The sequence below is a fragment of the Scardinius erythrophthalmus genome (assembly GCF_964197995.2).
Source record: "Scardinius erythrophthalmus genome assembly, chromosome: 22".
Taxonomy (NCBI): domain Eukaryota; kingdom Metazoa; phylum Chordata; class Actinopteri; order Cypriniformes; family Leuciscidae; genus Scardinius; species Scardinius erythrophthalmus.
The window spans coordinates 26,911,358-26,928,603 of record NC_138242.1 but is presented as its reverse complement, the minus strand read 5'-3'; the positions used below and the strand labels follow the sequence as shown (position 1 = coordinate 26,928,603).

Here is a 17,246-nt window from a genome sequence, read left to right as displayed (position 1 = left end):
TTGAATTATCTGGAAAAGTTCTGAGCAACTTGATTAGGAATTGCTAAAATAATGACTGTTTTCACTCAAAACACTCCTCAAACATTTCCTCAAACACTCCCCTCATCTGCCATTGGTCAATCTCCCGTCCCAAACTCACCCCATTGGTTGAGCCAATGTTGCTGTTGCCGGGCTGGTCGGGATGCTCAAACAAACAATTTTTTGAAAGCACCACAGAGCCAAATCTTTACACTTACACTAAAAAAATAGACATTTCAGCTGTAAAGATGAACAAAAGATTTCACAGGATAGAATCAGAAGTTTTTTGACTACCCAAACAACAGGTCACTTATTTATCTGTTATCTATATTACATCTGTACACGTTGCCATGGTCCCATTCTCTCTCTGAGGGTTTCTCGTTGCTAATGAAGCATTAGAACGGCATTTAGGGTTCAGCTTTGATGTTTCTATGAGGCTAATTAGGCCTCGTTTGGATTATTAGCTAGTGATCCATGAAGCTCTGAAAGTTCACTGGTGTGGTTCAGCGATCAGAGTACGGCATCAGGTCTGCTCCGGCCTGAATCATATCATGTGTGATTTTGGTTGAGCTTTTTGGATTTTTTTTTTTTAATTGCACAATCACAATAATTATCCTGATGAATGGTCACATGCCATTTATGGATCAGATGATTGGCTCAAAAAAGTTTCCACAAAAAAGTGCCTATGGGCAAAGATGACAGCAAGCAGCTCATATACTTCCAGAAAGTCCTGCAATAGCCAAGTAACTGTCATTGAGATGAATGGAAATGTTAAGGATGTCTAGTTTGCTATTCCAAATACAGAATGAGTTGAGCACTGATTGGTTACAAAAATGAAAATGCATTTAAAATAAACTGAAAAGGAACAGTTTCCAGCAAATCTAACAAATCGGGAATGAATGGGTTGGGAGATTTAAAGGTAGGGTAGGCAATTTTCGGAGAGGCTAGCAACAGTAAGCTAGCTTTGAAAGCATAAGATCCCGCCCTCCCTTCAGAGCGTCTCCAAAGCCACACCTCCTTCAAAACACATTTTGTGTCAAATTATTGATTTATTTGGTAGGTAGCACTTAATAAGCGGGATAATGTAGAGCGAGACGGTTGTTATAGCGAATACAACCCCTTCAGGCTGATCCAAGACCCCTCCGCTTCGCATCGGGGTCCTGATCAGCCTGCTGCCTTACATTCTCCCTTACAAATACATATAAATACATTTAGACCACTTAACTTAGTGATTGCTATCAGGATGTGAAGAGACTTTCAACCAGCATTACAAAGAATGTTTCTGGAACAAATCACATACCCTGCCTTTAAAGGTAAAAGGTTGAATATCTGGGCTAATAACTGAAAGTTTGTAGGATTGAACTGCAAATGTGTCTTTCAGTTTAAAAAAAGGTGTATAGTAAGGTGCTTTTGACAGCAGCATCTGTCAAGTAAATAAAAGTCAATCTCACCAAAATACTGTATAGGCGACATGTATGCCCAAAGCTTTTTGTTAATTTGCGACACAGTCCACATCCAAAGAGCCTACGTATTTTGTGTCCTTGCTGTGGTTTTTAATGGCCCAAATCTTCTTGAAGCTGCACCAAACATGTTAAGTGTTCCAAAATCCAAAAACCGCCTCTCTCCCTCTAGAGGTCCCCGGGGGTAAAAAGTCCTCAGAAAACCTCTTCCCTTCTCTTAAAGACACAGTAACTTAGAATAAAAATGGCAAAATGTACAAGTCATACACTTTACCACATCACAGAATAATCCATATATATCTTTGAATGAATCTGTGTTCACTGTGTTAAATGTGTTTCTGCTCTGATATGGAGTGATTGACAGAGAAGTGTAAGAAAACATTGACCTGCTGTGTGGAGTTCAGCTGTCTATCATGAGCAGATAAAGGAGGGCATATATCACAGGAAAACTGAAAGAGTAAACGAGTTAACACACCAGTGAAGGCTGAACCTAAAGAGCCAAACAAACATCTTGAATTATCCTTCTCTTTTCCTTCGCTCGTCCTGTTTCTTTTTTTTTCCCTCGCTAATTATATGTGGTGTGACAAAGCAAGTGCACAGTATGTGAATGTTTGAATGCCAGCTAGCGTTCTATAAATCTCCTATTCAGGCAGGAGAGTGGTGTAGTACATTTTAGGACAAATGAAATACTGATGACTTAATGTAATTAAATAATTATGATTGATCACATGAATTTGATATCGATAAATAAATTAAATTAAATTCAACTTTTTTTAAAATTATTAATTTATTTTATTAATAATTATTATTCATTTTACACTATTATTTCTAAACTCATCTGTGACCAATTTGTAAACCCCTGCTCTTTAACACTTTTTTTTATTAATTATTATTACTATTATTACCATTATTAATTGTACACTATTTTTTCTAAACTTGCCTGTGAACAGTTTGGAAACCCCTGCCCTTTAAAACTATTATTATTATTATTATTATTCATTTATTAATTATTATTATTATTCATTTTACAAAAATAAATTCTAAACTCGTCTGTGACCAGTTTGTAGACCCCTGCCCTTTAAAACATTTTTTTTTATATTCATCTATTTTATTAATTATTATTATTATTAATTTTACACAGTTTTTTCGAAATTTTCGAAAACCTCTGCCCTACAGTTTAGACCAAATGGGTCGGGTACATAATGTCAACCCAAATTAGCTATTTAGCCATTGTTTAAAGATGGAGTTTGTGATTTATGCTCCACTACTGGCAACAGCATTGCAAAAGTAATGATTTCAAACAAGTTTCCATTGATTTGGACAAACAAATAATCCCACAACACTGGTTAAGCCAATGTCGTTTTGCCTAAACCAGTCAGGCCTTTCAAACAAACAGATTGCAGTTCCGTTTGGTGCCAGAAATGGCACACTTCACTTTTAAAAAATAATACAGCCTTTCTAAAACCTTGCCAATATTTAACTCAATAATGCACCATACCTCCCACAGATAAAGTTGAGGTTCACTGTGTTTATTTATACTCGTGGTTTTTGCCAGGATTTCATGTCTTTTGCAACCTTTGGGGTTTTATTGAGGTTTTGAAACAAAGCCTGAAAATGTGAAGCGTTGGGCGTAGACGCTGGGCAGCAATAGCTGTGTTGCGTTGTGCAATCAAATAATGGCACCTCTGCACAATGCCCCTCACGAAAAACGTGACACGTTTGCTGCTCTGGTTTTGTTTCCTCACTCACTTCAAGTCTGTGCATTATGCAACACCTCATCACTTATGTGTTTGTGAACCTGCACTCGCATAGATCCACTTGGATCCTGTTCCAACATCAAATTAGGTAATGATTTTTATTCATGAAGTCAGACTTTTAGTGCCAAATGCCTGTGCCAGGTAAAAGCATGATTCTTGTGCAGGGGTAAAAACCTCTGACGATAACAGATCACTGTTGAGCTAACAGCATGCTGTGAGTGAATGCAAATACAGGATATATTAGCAGAGTGTTACACTTTCCTGGCCAGACATGCCATTGGCCAGGGGTGAAGGTCGACCAGTAGGCAGAGGGAATTCTGTGAGGAAATTCTGAATGTATTGGTCAAGTTGGCAGGTCTCTATACTGTACATATTTTAACTGACCCCTAAATCATATCTAGAGGAAAATTGAAATGCTCAGATGTTGCTCTTTCATACCTCAGTAGATCTAATGGAATTCTCCATTCCAGTATCACCATTGTCAGATGTTTCTACTAAAACTTGTTTGTAGAGAAAATAAAAAAAACAGAAACAAATGAGACTGCTGCTGACATATAGTAAGATTAAACTTGTAATATTGGAGTTTGATATAATTTGATAAGAATTTTTTTTGTTTATATTGAAATAGTTCTGATTGCAGACTTCATATCTTGGTGAATCCGAGCACAGTTTGAGACACTGTTGAGATCTTTTCTGAAACTCTGGACACATTTACTAAGGTGATCATGTTGATGATGTTGATCAACTATTAAAAAATTGTTTTCGGTAATTAAAATAAAACTGATATAAATCTAAATTTTAGATGACGAACTTCAAACTTTAATGAAAATTAGAAATGTTGCCTTGGCAGCTAACTTGAAATAAGTTTATCTAATCACTTCACGACCACTAAAAAGTATGTTTTATAGTATGCATGTGTGTAGTATGAATGTAATCTGGATGTACAGGGTGGGCCATTTATATGGGTACACCGAAATAACATGGGAATGGTTGGTGGTATTAAAGTCCTGTTTGTGGCACATTAGTATATGTGAGGGGGCAAACTCCTCAAGGGTGGTGACCATGGTGGCCATTTAGAAGTCGGCCATCTTGGATACAACTTTTGTTTTTTTCAATAGGAAGAGGGCCATGTGACACATCAAACTTATTGGTAATGTCACAAGAAAAACAATGGTGTGCTTGGTTTCAACGTAACTTTATTCGTTCATGAGTTATTTACAAGTTTCTGACCACTTATAAAATGTGTTCAATGTGCTGCCCATTATGTTGGATTGTCAATGCAACCCTGTTCTCCCACTCTTCACACACTGAATGGCCCCCAAGGTCTCCCGATCTGACCCCCTTAGACTTTTATCTTTGGGGTCATCTGAAGGCAATTGTCTATGGTGTGAAGATACGAGATGTGCAGCACCTGAAACTACGGATACCGGATGCCTGTGCTGGCATTTCTCCTGCGGTGTTGCTATCAGTGTGTGAAGAGTGGGAGAACAGGGTTGCATTGACAATCCAACACAATGGGCAGCACATTGAACACATTTTATAAGTGGTCAGAAACTTGTAAATAACTCATGAACGAATAAAGTTACGTTGAAACCAAGCACACCATTGTTTTTCTTGTGACATTACCAATAAGTTTGATGTGTCACATGGCCCTCTTCCTATTGAAAAAACAAAAGTTGTATCCAAGATGGCCGACTTCTAAATGGCCACCATGGTCACCACCCATCTTGAGGAGTTTGCCCCCTCACATATACTAATGTGCCACAAACAGGACCTTAATATTACCAACCATTCCCATGTTATTACGGTGTATCCATATAAATGGCCCACCCTGTACTACATCTGCCATGTTGTCATTATCATGTGACCTACCAGCGTCTGTTGTGTCACTTCACTGTCATTCATAAATCCTGTCCTGTGGCCTCATGGGAATGTAAAGTGTCCATCGAATGCACACTTCAGAACCTCAACAGAAGTAGTAGGTCACCCGGGTGCTTTTTGCCTACTCTTTTATGAGTTCTGTGAATTCAGACATACTTCTTTTGTCACATACTGTTTTTTGCCTACTATATAGTAGGAAAGTATGCGATTTCAGATGCAGCCATAGTCGTTGGGACGGGATACGCAATCGTCGTCAGCACCACCGTAACTTCCGGTCTGATACTGCTGGCCTGGTGCTGCTGTCCTCAGACTGCTGTGATGTGTGGTTATGCAGTCACTTGACCGCTACAGGTTCCTTTAGGCATTCAGAGTGGTGCCATAAAAAATGCATAATTCCCAGTGAACAGCTTTGAATAGAACGTCACGTGTTGTCATCTCGAGACTATAGTAATTACGCCATTGCGTGAACGCAGCATAACACACCTCAGGTAATTATCCTTGTGATGCATAACACATAAAACAACTTAAGTGAATCAAGTCCTTTTGATTACTAAGTGTGTAATGGAGATATATTCATGTGACTGTTATATACTGTATTAAGCTTTCTGCCAGGTACACAGAACAACCTGAATTTGTTCTTTATTCTTACTTGGGCTTGATGACATTCTCAACATTCCTGGTAAATAACATAAAAAGGTTGTGTGGCGTTGTGTTGAAGTCTTACAAGTTAGTAACCTAATTTTCTTCAAGATTGGTCCTAACTTTTCTAAGTCAGTTACAGAAAAAGGTAGTTTGGTCTAATCTAAATCTGAAAAGTAGGAGCGATTACCTCTTGTATAACTGCTAGTTGGTCAAACTAGTTATTACGGCACAGTCTTAACATAGAGGTTTATGCAACTGGCCGCTGCACTTTAAAGTATAAGTACATACTTGTGCATTAAACTCCTTAACATGATTTACCAAAGTAGATTGTGTTCCTGTATCAATTTCCTTGTTGACCACAAACAACATTCGTTTCAACCTATCAAACCTTATTTTTAGAGCTATCATTCCCATTGATTTTATGGGATGGGTTGGCTTATGATTACAAATAAACAATGTTGATCCAGGAACGTCATACTTGGGGAAATTGTGTAATGCGTTTTAGTTTAGTATGTCATAAAATTAAGTTTGCCAGCTCCAGGACCTTTAAAAAACAACTACAATGCTGAATCTCACATAGAAATGTCTAGATCATATTTCACCCCAAAATTAAAAGACAAAAATGAAAAAAAAAAAAATTAGCTTATGAAAATTATACTTGGCTTATTTTGCATAAATATCATCCTCTTTACAGTAAGGCAAAATAAATATCATTCTCATTACTGAAAATGATCCACAATGGAAAAATCTGCTTCATTTTCTTTATGAAAATATAATTAAAAGCACAGAAGGTACAGAAACGTTTGCTCAGTTTAAGATATGATTAAATATAAGCCAGTTATATCTTTGCACATGGGCTACAATGACTAATTTAACTGTTTTTCTTAATGCAAAGTTTTATGAAAAGTTTTTTTATATTTATTTTTTATTATGTCGAATTCTGCTCATAGGGGATGAAACAACTAAAAACACCCTAACACCATTTGCTCAAGGAAGTCTTTAATACTTTTATATCATAACATTATCTATTCTACTAACCAATAAAACGACCATCAACAGCCAATCAAAATTCAGCAGTTGAAATTTGACACCAAAACAACTACAGGATCTATGATCATTTTGGCATGTTCTCCACATGCGCTTGGATCAGAATAATTGTAGCGTTTAGCTTTATTTTCATTTTTTTCCGTGTGGTTTTGGGGTGAAATATGACTTTCTTGAGAGTTTTTGTTAGACTCACACCATAATACCTTTTTAAGAGCCAGATGACCTTAATGTACAGAGCAGAGGTGATTCAACCTCTCTCTTGTGCATTTGTGTGTTTATATAGTGGACTTCTCTTTAACACAGCCACATGGACTTTAGTAAAGGGCACATTAGGACAGGGTTGTTCTTATAGCCAGAGGAGAGATTTGAGCAGAACTACAGAGGTGATGATTCACACACACACACACACACACACACACACACACACACACACACACACACACACACACGCACACGCACACACACACACACACACACACAGTGTCATGACGAGGGTTGTAGAGTTGTGATGAATTTGGCTGTTGGCTGAAGGCAGCAGATGGGTCAGCAGAGGATCCGTGTAAGCACTTCCTACTGCTTCTCTCTGGCATTAATGAGAAAACCACTTCAAAACAAACTCAACGTTCTTTTCAATCTGCTAATGGCAGTAACGGTATCAGCCGCCATGTTTCTGCAGAAAACTCTTTCAGCATGAGTTAGTTCAGCTATGCTAAAATAATATAATTATATCTGGATTATGTGTAGACTTTTAACTGCATATATTATTTGTTTTTCTCTCAATTTCATAAGAAACTGTCAGAATGAGTTATTTTAGATATGCTAATAAAAAATAATTATTAAGTTATATATACAGTTATATTACATTACAGTGTACCACAATGTAGTTGTGTACAAATGTAAATAGTAATTCTTATTACACATTCTTATTATACGCGATTCTTAATGGTCGATTATTGAATTTTGCTGTGAAATCTTTATGGAAGTAATGTGTAATGATTGAACAAAAGTCTCTCTCTCTCTCTCTCTCTCTCTCTCTCTTTAAGGCTTGGCTGCAGAGGTATGGCTACCTCCCTCCCACAGACCCCAGAATGTCCGTCCTGCGGTCAGATCAGACCATGCAGTCTGCTATCGCTGCCATGCAGCGTCTCTACGGCCTTAATGTCACCGGTGAACTGGATAAGAACACCATTAAGTGAGTAGAAGTTACACTCTCACTATAGCTCCCATATTGACTGATTCTGGGTCAGAAGTTTAAGATGATGTTGTTCTTCTCAGAGACTCTTTAACATTGCTGACTGTGCACATTGCACAACAAAATGCCCATAAGTGTCCTTGAGGTGATTGACCCTGTTGAAAAGACCAGTAAAGATGGATGCCAGTTTGGTTACCAATCATGAGGTGTTTTTACCAGCAGTGGCGCTAGCAATACAGGTCATGGGTTCAATGCATGAACTTATACAATGAATGCAAAGTCTCTCTGGGTTAAAAACAATTACCAGATGCATACATTTAACTTTGAATATTCTATACCACCAGCTAGATCAGTGTAAACCAGTCTGGTCCAACTTGAAAATTTATGCTAGCCTAATTTGATAATTTCAGTAGGGTAAAAAGATGGGGAAATACCTGATTTAATTTCAGAAACGTCTTCGCAAACTGCTCAAAGCTCTAAAAGACAACATGATAAATGTATTGATAATATAAAATGTATAGATCTGTATCTCCTGCTTACTGAATATGATGTACAGCAGTGATTCCCAACCAGGTGTATAAGACATTTTGTAGTGTTATTAAAAGGTACTTGAGCCTTTGTGATAAGACTGAGGAGCTTTATATGACTGAAAATGTTGGGAAACACTGATGTACAACATCTGGCCGCTAGGATCATGGTTATTTCATAACTCTCATGTACTGTTTTGCTTCCTTTTTGCTTCGGCATAGTGATATCACCATAAGGTGAGGCTGATTCTTCTCTTGTGATTTGTTTTTATGCATTCAAATTGTCTCTGTCTCTGTCTCTGTCTCTCTGTGAACTCTATTGAGGCTGTTCTTAGTAAGATCAGAATGAGAGGAAGCTGATTTAGAGTATCATGAAATATATATTAGTGATAGTGGAAAGCATTCATTAGCTGATATTTGGCTTCTCTAGATATTAGTATTGGAATTGGATATTAAAAACAAGGTGGTCCTACTGCTACTAAATGCAAAAATACTAAGTAAGTTAATTATACCACAAATATAGTTTGACATGATGTATATAAACTTTAAATTTGAAACCTCGTGGAATTTGAGACGTTATTCTGGAATGCTAATTCATCAAGGAACATTTTAGAGGCCCAGACAGGCTGAATGTCATGAGTGAGAAGCAATGCATTATTAATGAATCTACTTCTTTCTCTCTCTCTCTCAGCTGGATGAGGAAGCCAAGGTGTGGGGTGCCAGACCAGTTCGGTGGTGCCTCGAAATTTAGCGTCCGAAAAAGACGTTACGCCCTCACAGGGCAGAAGTGGCAACATAAACATATCACATACAGGTGAGGTACAAAAGCACACTTCCTTTGTGTGTGTGTGTGTGTGTGTGTGTGTGTGTGTGTGTGATATGAAATGCATTTCTTGTTTTGAGATTTAAGCACAAAAAAAGAAAAATATTTCTTCATATTCAGTATTTTTGTCTCGTTTTCCAGTAAACATCTTTAAGATCAAGATAAATTTACTACCCTAAGACCCCAAGACTTGATTTCAGAGAAAGTTTTTCTTCTCTTTTAAGCTTAAATCTAACAACATTTTAGTGAGGGTTATATGTTTAAATCCATTTGCCAATGGGGTAAGAAAAACACACTTAATTCTAAATACATTCTCTGAAAACAAGTCTTAATATTTGATGTAATTTTGTTTATCAAGTATAAATGTGTCTTGTTTTAAGGATGTTTAAATGTGTTCACTGAAAAACGACACTAATACTGATTAAGAAAATGATTTTTGCCAGGCCAGCAGCAGTGCTGAGATAATTAGGCTGTCAGATTCTTCTCCCTCACCTCACTGTTCGCCTGCCAAACTGCCTTCACTCGTCCTAAATCACTCATCTCTTCCCCTCTCCCAGCTGGCCTCACTCCCTCTGAGTTTACAAACCTTTATTGGAATGACTGTAAAGGATCAAGTTTCACAAAATCATTCGAGCCAAATTATTTAAAGACTAGATACATTATACACTACCAGGTTAAACTTTATTTAAAGGTGTCATTGTTACAATGTAATTATACATTTAATTACTGAGTAATATTAATTAACAACATGTACTTACTATAGGGTTAGGGTAGGATTAGGGTTTAGTTGAGGGTTAGTTGCATGTAATTATGCATAATTTACTATTATTACTATGGTATGTAACATATGTAACAAGGACACTATGAAATAAAGTGTTACCCACTACAATTTAAATGTTTGGGGTCAGTAAGATTACTATGAATGCTGTTCTTTTTAACATTCTATTAATCAAAAAGTCCTGAAAAAATTGTATCACAGTTTCCAGCACTGGTTTCAAATTTGAGAATTGTTTCTTGATCAGCATTTTAGACTGATTTCTGAAGGATCATGTGACACTGAAGACTGGAGGAATGATGCTGAGAATTCAGCTTTCATCATGAGAATCAGAATCATGTATTGCATGTTTTGCCCTACGTTGTTCTTATCGTTGTGAGATGTATTATTCTTACATGATGCTCTATAAAAATTTGATAATCCCACAGCTTATGTATGTATGACCTATATTCAAATATAACTGCATTACATTTGCCTCAAACTAATTTGCCTGAGTATTGCGTGGACGAGTGTGTGTGACAGACGCGAAAGAAAAAGTCCCCGAAAAGCAGACCAATACTCCTAGAGCATAACAGATGTTTATCCACCTAAAAAAGTAGTCCCACCTGATAGGGATGTGTAACAGCTCGAATAACAAACATTCTTACTGAATAATTCATGTAAGTGCTTTTACAAAAAAGCTGCTTTTAAACTCTTCGGACCGCTTTGACTGTCAGCAAATTAATATAAAGGTGTTTTGTAAACTGATGGACACAAATAAATTACAAAAGACCATACAGTGTACCAGCATACTTTGATATGATGTAAATCAAACAATATGGTCTACTGAGGAAGAGAGATTGAGAAAGAGAGAGAGAGAGAGATTATGATTATGTAATGGAATGCAGCTTGGTGGCTTTAGGCAGGAGTTTGTGTTTGTGTGTGTCTGTGTGTGCGCGCGTGTGTGTGTGTGTGTGTGTAGCCAGGCTGAGCAGATGGGTAGGCAGATGTTCCCTTCAGCACTCCCTGCTCTCTGTCTTGATCCAGACTGTACCACCCTTCACCTTCCCCCAACCCTGGATCATACCATGTGAACACACACACACACGCGCACACACACACACACACACACACACACTCATACAGAGCCCTCTCCTCATCCTCATACTATAACAAGCACAAATAGCATCACTGTGTGAGTGTGTGTGAGTGCGAGTGTGTGCTAATTGAGTTGGTCTCAAAGCAGTCTGTGTTCTCATAACCACTGACACACACAGTCGTTCACGTAACTGACATGGTTTCAGTATCGCCAGCTAAAGACTTTGAAGAACAAAGCGCAGTGTTGTGTATTCAGTGTCCAGGGGACTCTTTCGTGTGAGCCCTTGTGTTTACATGGGTTTAGACAGTATAATACCACAATTTGTATAGTAACAGCATTAGTAATGAACAACACTGTTGTTGCCTTTTGAGCTCATCTGGGCTGGGTAGAATATTTTCAACACCAAACGAACACTTTAAGATATTTAGGATTCAGTATGAGCTCGGTGGACAGCTTTTGTGGCATAATGCTGATTATCACAGAAAATAGCTTGTAATTTTTATTTAAGTGGTTGCAATAACACACTTTCATTGGATGTATACCAGGCCGGCATCTTTTTCAAAAGATGACTAGATTTTTTTACAAATATTTTATTAACATATTACAGGTATATGTTTTTTTTTTTTTTTTTTTCAGTGGAAGTAAATCAAGCCAGTATGTAATTTTAAAATATAAAAATATATATATATATTTTTTACATTTTTGTTAAAACACTGGACTGGTATTAATTAATCAGTACAACTATGTTTACTTTGATCTATAAAGTCTAAATCTACAGAATTTATTAAATTGTCATTTTTAAATGTTTTTTACTGTCAAAACTTTCAAACAAGGCCTTCAAACAAACAAACTTCTATGTTCTCTATTTAATTCTGAAAGGCACACAGCTCTGCGTTGTATAGAGGACAGTATCCTTGCTGTTCAGTTTTCCTAGTGGAAAGACTTCCTTCTGGTGGTGTAGTCTAGTGGTTAAAGAGCCGGGCCAATAGCCAGACAGTTACAGGTTCAAACCCCAGAAGAGGTGATATATGAATTATAACCATTGTGCCCTTCTGACATACACTTAACCCCTACCTAACATGGTTAGATTGTGGAAACGATTTCCACTGGCACTGTTCATCAACCAAGTGCTTTTTGGCATCCAAACCTGATGCAAATTTATGCACCTTCTCAGCGATTCTTTAACATCTACTGAATCCATTCTGTATGTAGCAGATGAGAAGCACCGCTGGAAGTTTTGTAAGACACCTCGCACTCCGTGCAGATAACAAGCTTCACGGCAGCTGAGCTGAAAATCTAAGCCTGGAGAGGAAAAGAAATATATGAAGGGTCATGAAGTTCAAAGACAGGATTATGATTTCTGGGAAGTACAGCTGAGAAAGAAAAATACATGAACAGTGGAGGCCAGATGTTGATCTAATAGTTTGCTCTCACAGACAGAACAACTGTATGAGGATGATATCAAACCCCATCCTGCACCACCTGGAGGGAATGAGAGAGAAATAGAGATAGAGAGCTTAGGTTTCCCTGAGATATTATGTCTTGTAAATATTTTAAGAGGCACAGCTTTAATAGAGTTTAAATTCCTCAGCACATTTGAGAAAACAGCTGCTACTGAGTTGATAGAGAGTTTTGGCTAATACACAGACACTAGCACAAAATACCCAATATTACACTTAAGTATAAGAGTCAAAATCTGCTATGGGCTAATTAAGTGTAACAAATCATTTAAAATGAAACAACATTTTATCAAACTTTGATAATTGCCTTAATCTTTTAAACAATACATTTGCAATACAATACATTTGATAAAAATCACCTGTCAAGTTTATAATATGGCCTATTTTACATCAGCAAATGAGTCAAATTGGACGTCTACAGGACTCATCTCAAGATCACACATTTAACAGTTCATTTATTGCTGAAAGAATTTAATTATTAAAAATATTCAAATCAGGAGTGCCAGAATTAGAATGTGTAGTTCATGCGTAAAAAATGTCCGTCAAAACCCACACGTTGAACGATGTTCACTAACCTGGCGAAGTTTTTCAATTGGATTGGCGTTTATTCTTTTTAGCATGCAGTGTGAAGCCTTTCACTCATCATTCCGATTCAAATTCAGCGTGTGAAGAACAAATTTATGTTTTACATACGTTATCGTCTTTGACAGACAGCATGATGAAGCATCTAAGGCTGCCTTTTTCACCCTTTTCTCGAAAAGCTGTGGTCTTGTCAAAACATCTGGTAGTATGGGTTTCTATATACTTATGTGCAACACAGAGTTATTTATTTGAGCATTGCATGTAAAATTCACACTTTCTGATTGCTGTCATCTAATCTTTCCAGCATAAAAAACGTCACGCCTAAAGTGGGAGCGGAGGAGACCCACAATGCCATTCGCCGGGCGTTCGACGTGTGGCAGAACGTCACGCCGCTGCGTTTCGAGGCAGTTCCCTATAGTGACCTGGAGCGCAACAAGAAAGATGTGGATATTACTATCATTTTCGCCTCAGGTTTCCATGGCGACAGCTCCCCTTTTGATGGAGAAGGGGGTTTCCTTGCACACGCCTACTTTCCTGGTCCAGGGATCGGAGGAGATACACACTTTGATTCGGATGAGCCCTGGACACTAGGGAACCCTAACCATGACGGTATGTAAACCTGTTTATATTGGCCGCGTATAAACCCAGCTTTATTGGAGAATAAATCCCAGTTCTCTCTCCATTAAAGTGAATACCTTTGTTGTCTTGCCCCTGCTTTTCTGGACTGCACTAGAAAATCTTACAATATACATACAATACATCTATTCTGGTCAGTTTGCATTCCTTTAAAATGAAAAGCAACTGATGTTTTGAGAGCATTTTGAGAACAACAAATCAGTAGATTTGAGTTTTACAAGTTTATATAATCAAGTAGTTTTGAAAGTTGTTTGAGGAACTTTGTATCAAGTAAACCAGATTTTCAGCAATTTTATATTCTGCTTTTTATATTTTCTGTGAAAATATCAGTACTTATTACTTTTGGATAAATGTGACCCTGGACCACAAAACCAGTCACATGGGTCAATTTTTTGAAACTGATATTTATACATCACCTGAAAGCTGAATAAAAAAGATTTCCATTGATGTATGTTCTGTTAGGAAAGGACAATATTTGGCTGATATACAACTATTTGAACATCTGGAATCTGAGGGTGCAAAAAAAATCGAAACATTGAGAAAATCGCCTTTAAAGTTGTCCATTTATGTTCGCGATTGTGCTGCATTCACTCACGAAAATAAATGTTTTATATATTTATGGTAGGAAATTTACAAAATATCTTCATGGAACATGATCTTTACATAATATCCTTATGATTCTTGGCATAAAAGAAAAATCGAGAATTTTGACCCATACAAATATGTATTGTTGGCTATTGCTACTTGTGACTGGTTTTGTGATCCAGGGTCACAAGTGTTCTGCTGTTTTTCCACACTGGTCTATTACAGTATTGTTGTTTCATTGATTTCAGATTTACCCGCCCCTAAACAACTCGTACAAACTAAAGCAAACTGTGGTTTCTGTACACACCGGTCAAATGGTCTCTTCCTGTCTAGGTGGGCATTTCTTGACCAGAATAAACTGCAGCATAGATCGGACACTAAGCCAAAGTCTGTCTCTGCAAGACCAGATTGTCTCTGACAAGTGTTGCCAGATCTCACTAGAAAAAATAACCAAACAAACTAAGACAAAAAAAGCCCAAAGCGACTCAGTTCACCAAAATACACCACACATTTGTGTGGGTTGATGGTGTTAATTGTTGTGTGGGATAGTAACTATTTCTTCTATTCATATGAACATTTTGGGGTCGAAAAACTAACTGCACTGTAAATGAACCCTCAAAACTGAAAACCGTGACTTTAAAGAAAAAAGAACATAAAAGGTGCTTAAACTATGCAGACATGGCAACGGATTCTGACATCAAGTGTTCTGAATCAGAAAATATAATTTGTGCAGAATACATAGTGTGGGGGCAGAGCCAGAACGCTGTCAATCATTCGACAATTGAATCCATTACCTCAGATGTGTTATACTGCAATATTACTCATCAACTGTTCAACCAGAATTTTTTTATACCAATGAAACAGAGCAATAATAAACTTGGCGTGCAACCCAATTCACAGTAACAATGGTATCCACACAACATGCTGCTATATCATGACCAGTTCTGAACCTTTTCTAACTAATAACACAGACCCAAACACGTTTCACATAATTCCAAAGTGTTAACAAGCATTTGGACCCAAACTTATAGTCACAGCTCATCCAGCTGCAACGCATTGCAACATAACAACCAGCTAGCCTTCCTTATCACGTCAGCATAGAGTCCATTTCCACATCAGATTAAACATTAAAAATGGTCATTGTGTGATAAAGTCATATTGTGACATAAAATAAGAAACAAATTATATTGTGAGATATAAAGTCACATTGCAACACTTATGAGATATAAAGTTGCAATTACGAAACAAAGTTACAATTAGGAGACATTGAGTGAAATATCAAATATTGTGATATAAAGTCACATTTTAAAATATAGGTCACAATTGTGAGATATAAAGTTGAAATCATGAGAAACAAAGTCACAACTGGCAGATATAAAGTCAATTCACTTTATGCGCCAGAGAATCAAGCGTACTTCCGTCTTTAGAATTTTGTGTTTTCTCGGTAGCTCTGTATATTTCTATGGCATCGCTGTCGAAGAGTTATTAGCTGGTGAAGTGGATTTGCTTTTTGTAGAGCTAGTTAAAGTTATCATGAACATTGTAATGTTTGAAGTGGATGTCATAACAGATGTACAGTAAGTAGACCGGGAGGATTTTTAAACTGGCGGTTCATTCATAAATCTGTAAGATCTTACCTTCATGCTGTGGAAATACAAACCGGAAGAGAGAACGGAATGAGCGCGGCGCTGAAAAGGGGCGTGGCTACATAAGATCGGATAGTGAGATATAGTCACATTTTACCATATAAAATATTTTGTTGTGATGCAATTGTGAGATATAAAGTCAGATTTTAAGATATTTTGTGAAATATAAGTGACAATTACGAGAAATACAGTGGTAATTACAACATATAAAGTCACAATTTTATTATTCATTTTTTACCCTGAGGCAGAAGCAAGCCTCCATACTTCAATATCCTCTCCTTCAAATCTAACTGCCCTCTCATCCCCCATTTCCCCTGCACTCATTCCTAGCTCTTCCTCTCTCTATTTTCTACACTTGTCATCCTGCTGTTATAGAAACCCCTTAGGTATCTCTCTCTCTCTCATTCACCACATTTCAAATTGTTGCCATTTTTGCCATCTATCTTTATAATAGGCCTACTTGCATACACCCACAAAGCACATGGTCAAAGTGCGCCTCTGTCAAATCAATCCTCTGCCTGTTTCCGGGCACGATTGTTGTGTTTGTTTTGTTGCCGTGCAGTGACGGACTACAGCTCTCAGAGGCCGACACATCCTCCCTCACGTGGGCCGACACTTCCACTCTCTGCTTGTGGACATCCTCTCTACCTCTCCACTGTCTTGTCAGGGAGTTAGGCTGTAAGTAGGTCAGCCAGTGTGTAAAAGTAGCAAGTGATGGGGATTTTGGGAGTATAATAAGGGGACACAGCTCACAAGATGTTTAGTCTGGGTTAGGGGGACAAACTACACAGAAAAATGCGAATTTCACCCGTGTGCGGTCGCTATTTTCAAATTCGTACCTTCTCTTTCAATTTTATCGCTTTGCTTGGTTTCAGAAGCAGACACAAGGAACATTACGAACTTTGTGTGTGTGTGAGGGAGGGAGAGCAGTTAGACCGCACAGCAGGAACAATCTCCTGTTCTTATTCTAGGCTGAGAGAAAGAGAGATTGTCTGTGAAGATTAAGATGAAATGCACAGAATGGAGCAATAAAACCATTTGTTTACTTGTACAACTGCAGCCAGTTTAGCACCAAAACTGTGAACTGATGAAGCTGTGTAGCTTCTGCCCTTATTGGTGTCGTGGTGCAGTGGTTGA

General features: G+C 37.6%; 1 protein-coding gene across 1 annotated transcript in view; it reads left to right on the top strand.

Annotated features, from left to right (window-relative positions):
* Positions 1-17,246, top strand: part of mmp16a (matrix metallopeptidase 16a (membrane-inserted)) — a 58,831-nt gene that overhangs the window by 7,666 nt on the left and 33,919 nt on the right. The window contains exons 3-5 of the mRNA XM_081352573.1: positions 7,849-7,997; positions 9,216-9,338; positions 13,547-13,851. Of these exons, the coding sequence (XP_081208699.1) occupies positions 7,849-7,997; positions 9,216-9,338; positions 13,547-13,851 (577 nt within the window). The remainder of the gene's footprint in view (positions 1-7,848; positions 7,998-9,215; positions 9,339-13,546; positions 13,852-17,246) is intronic.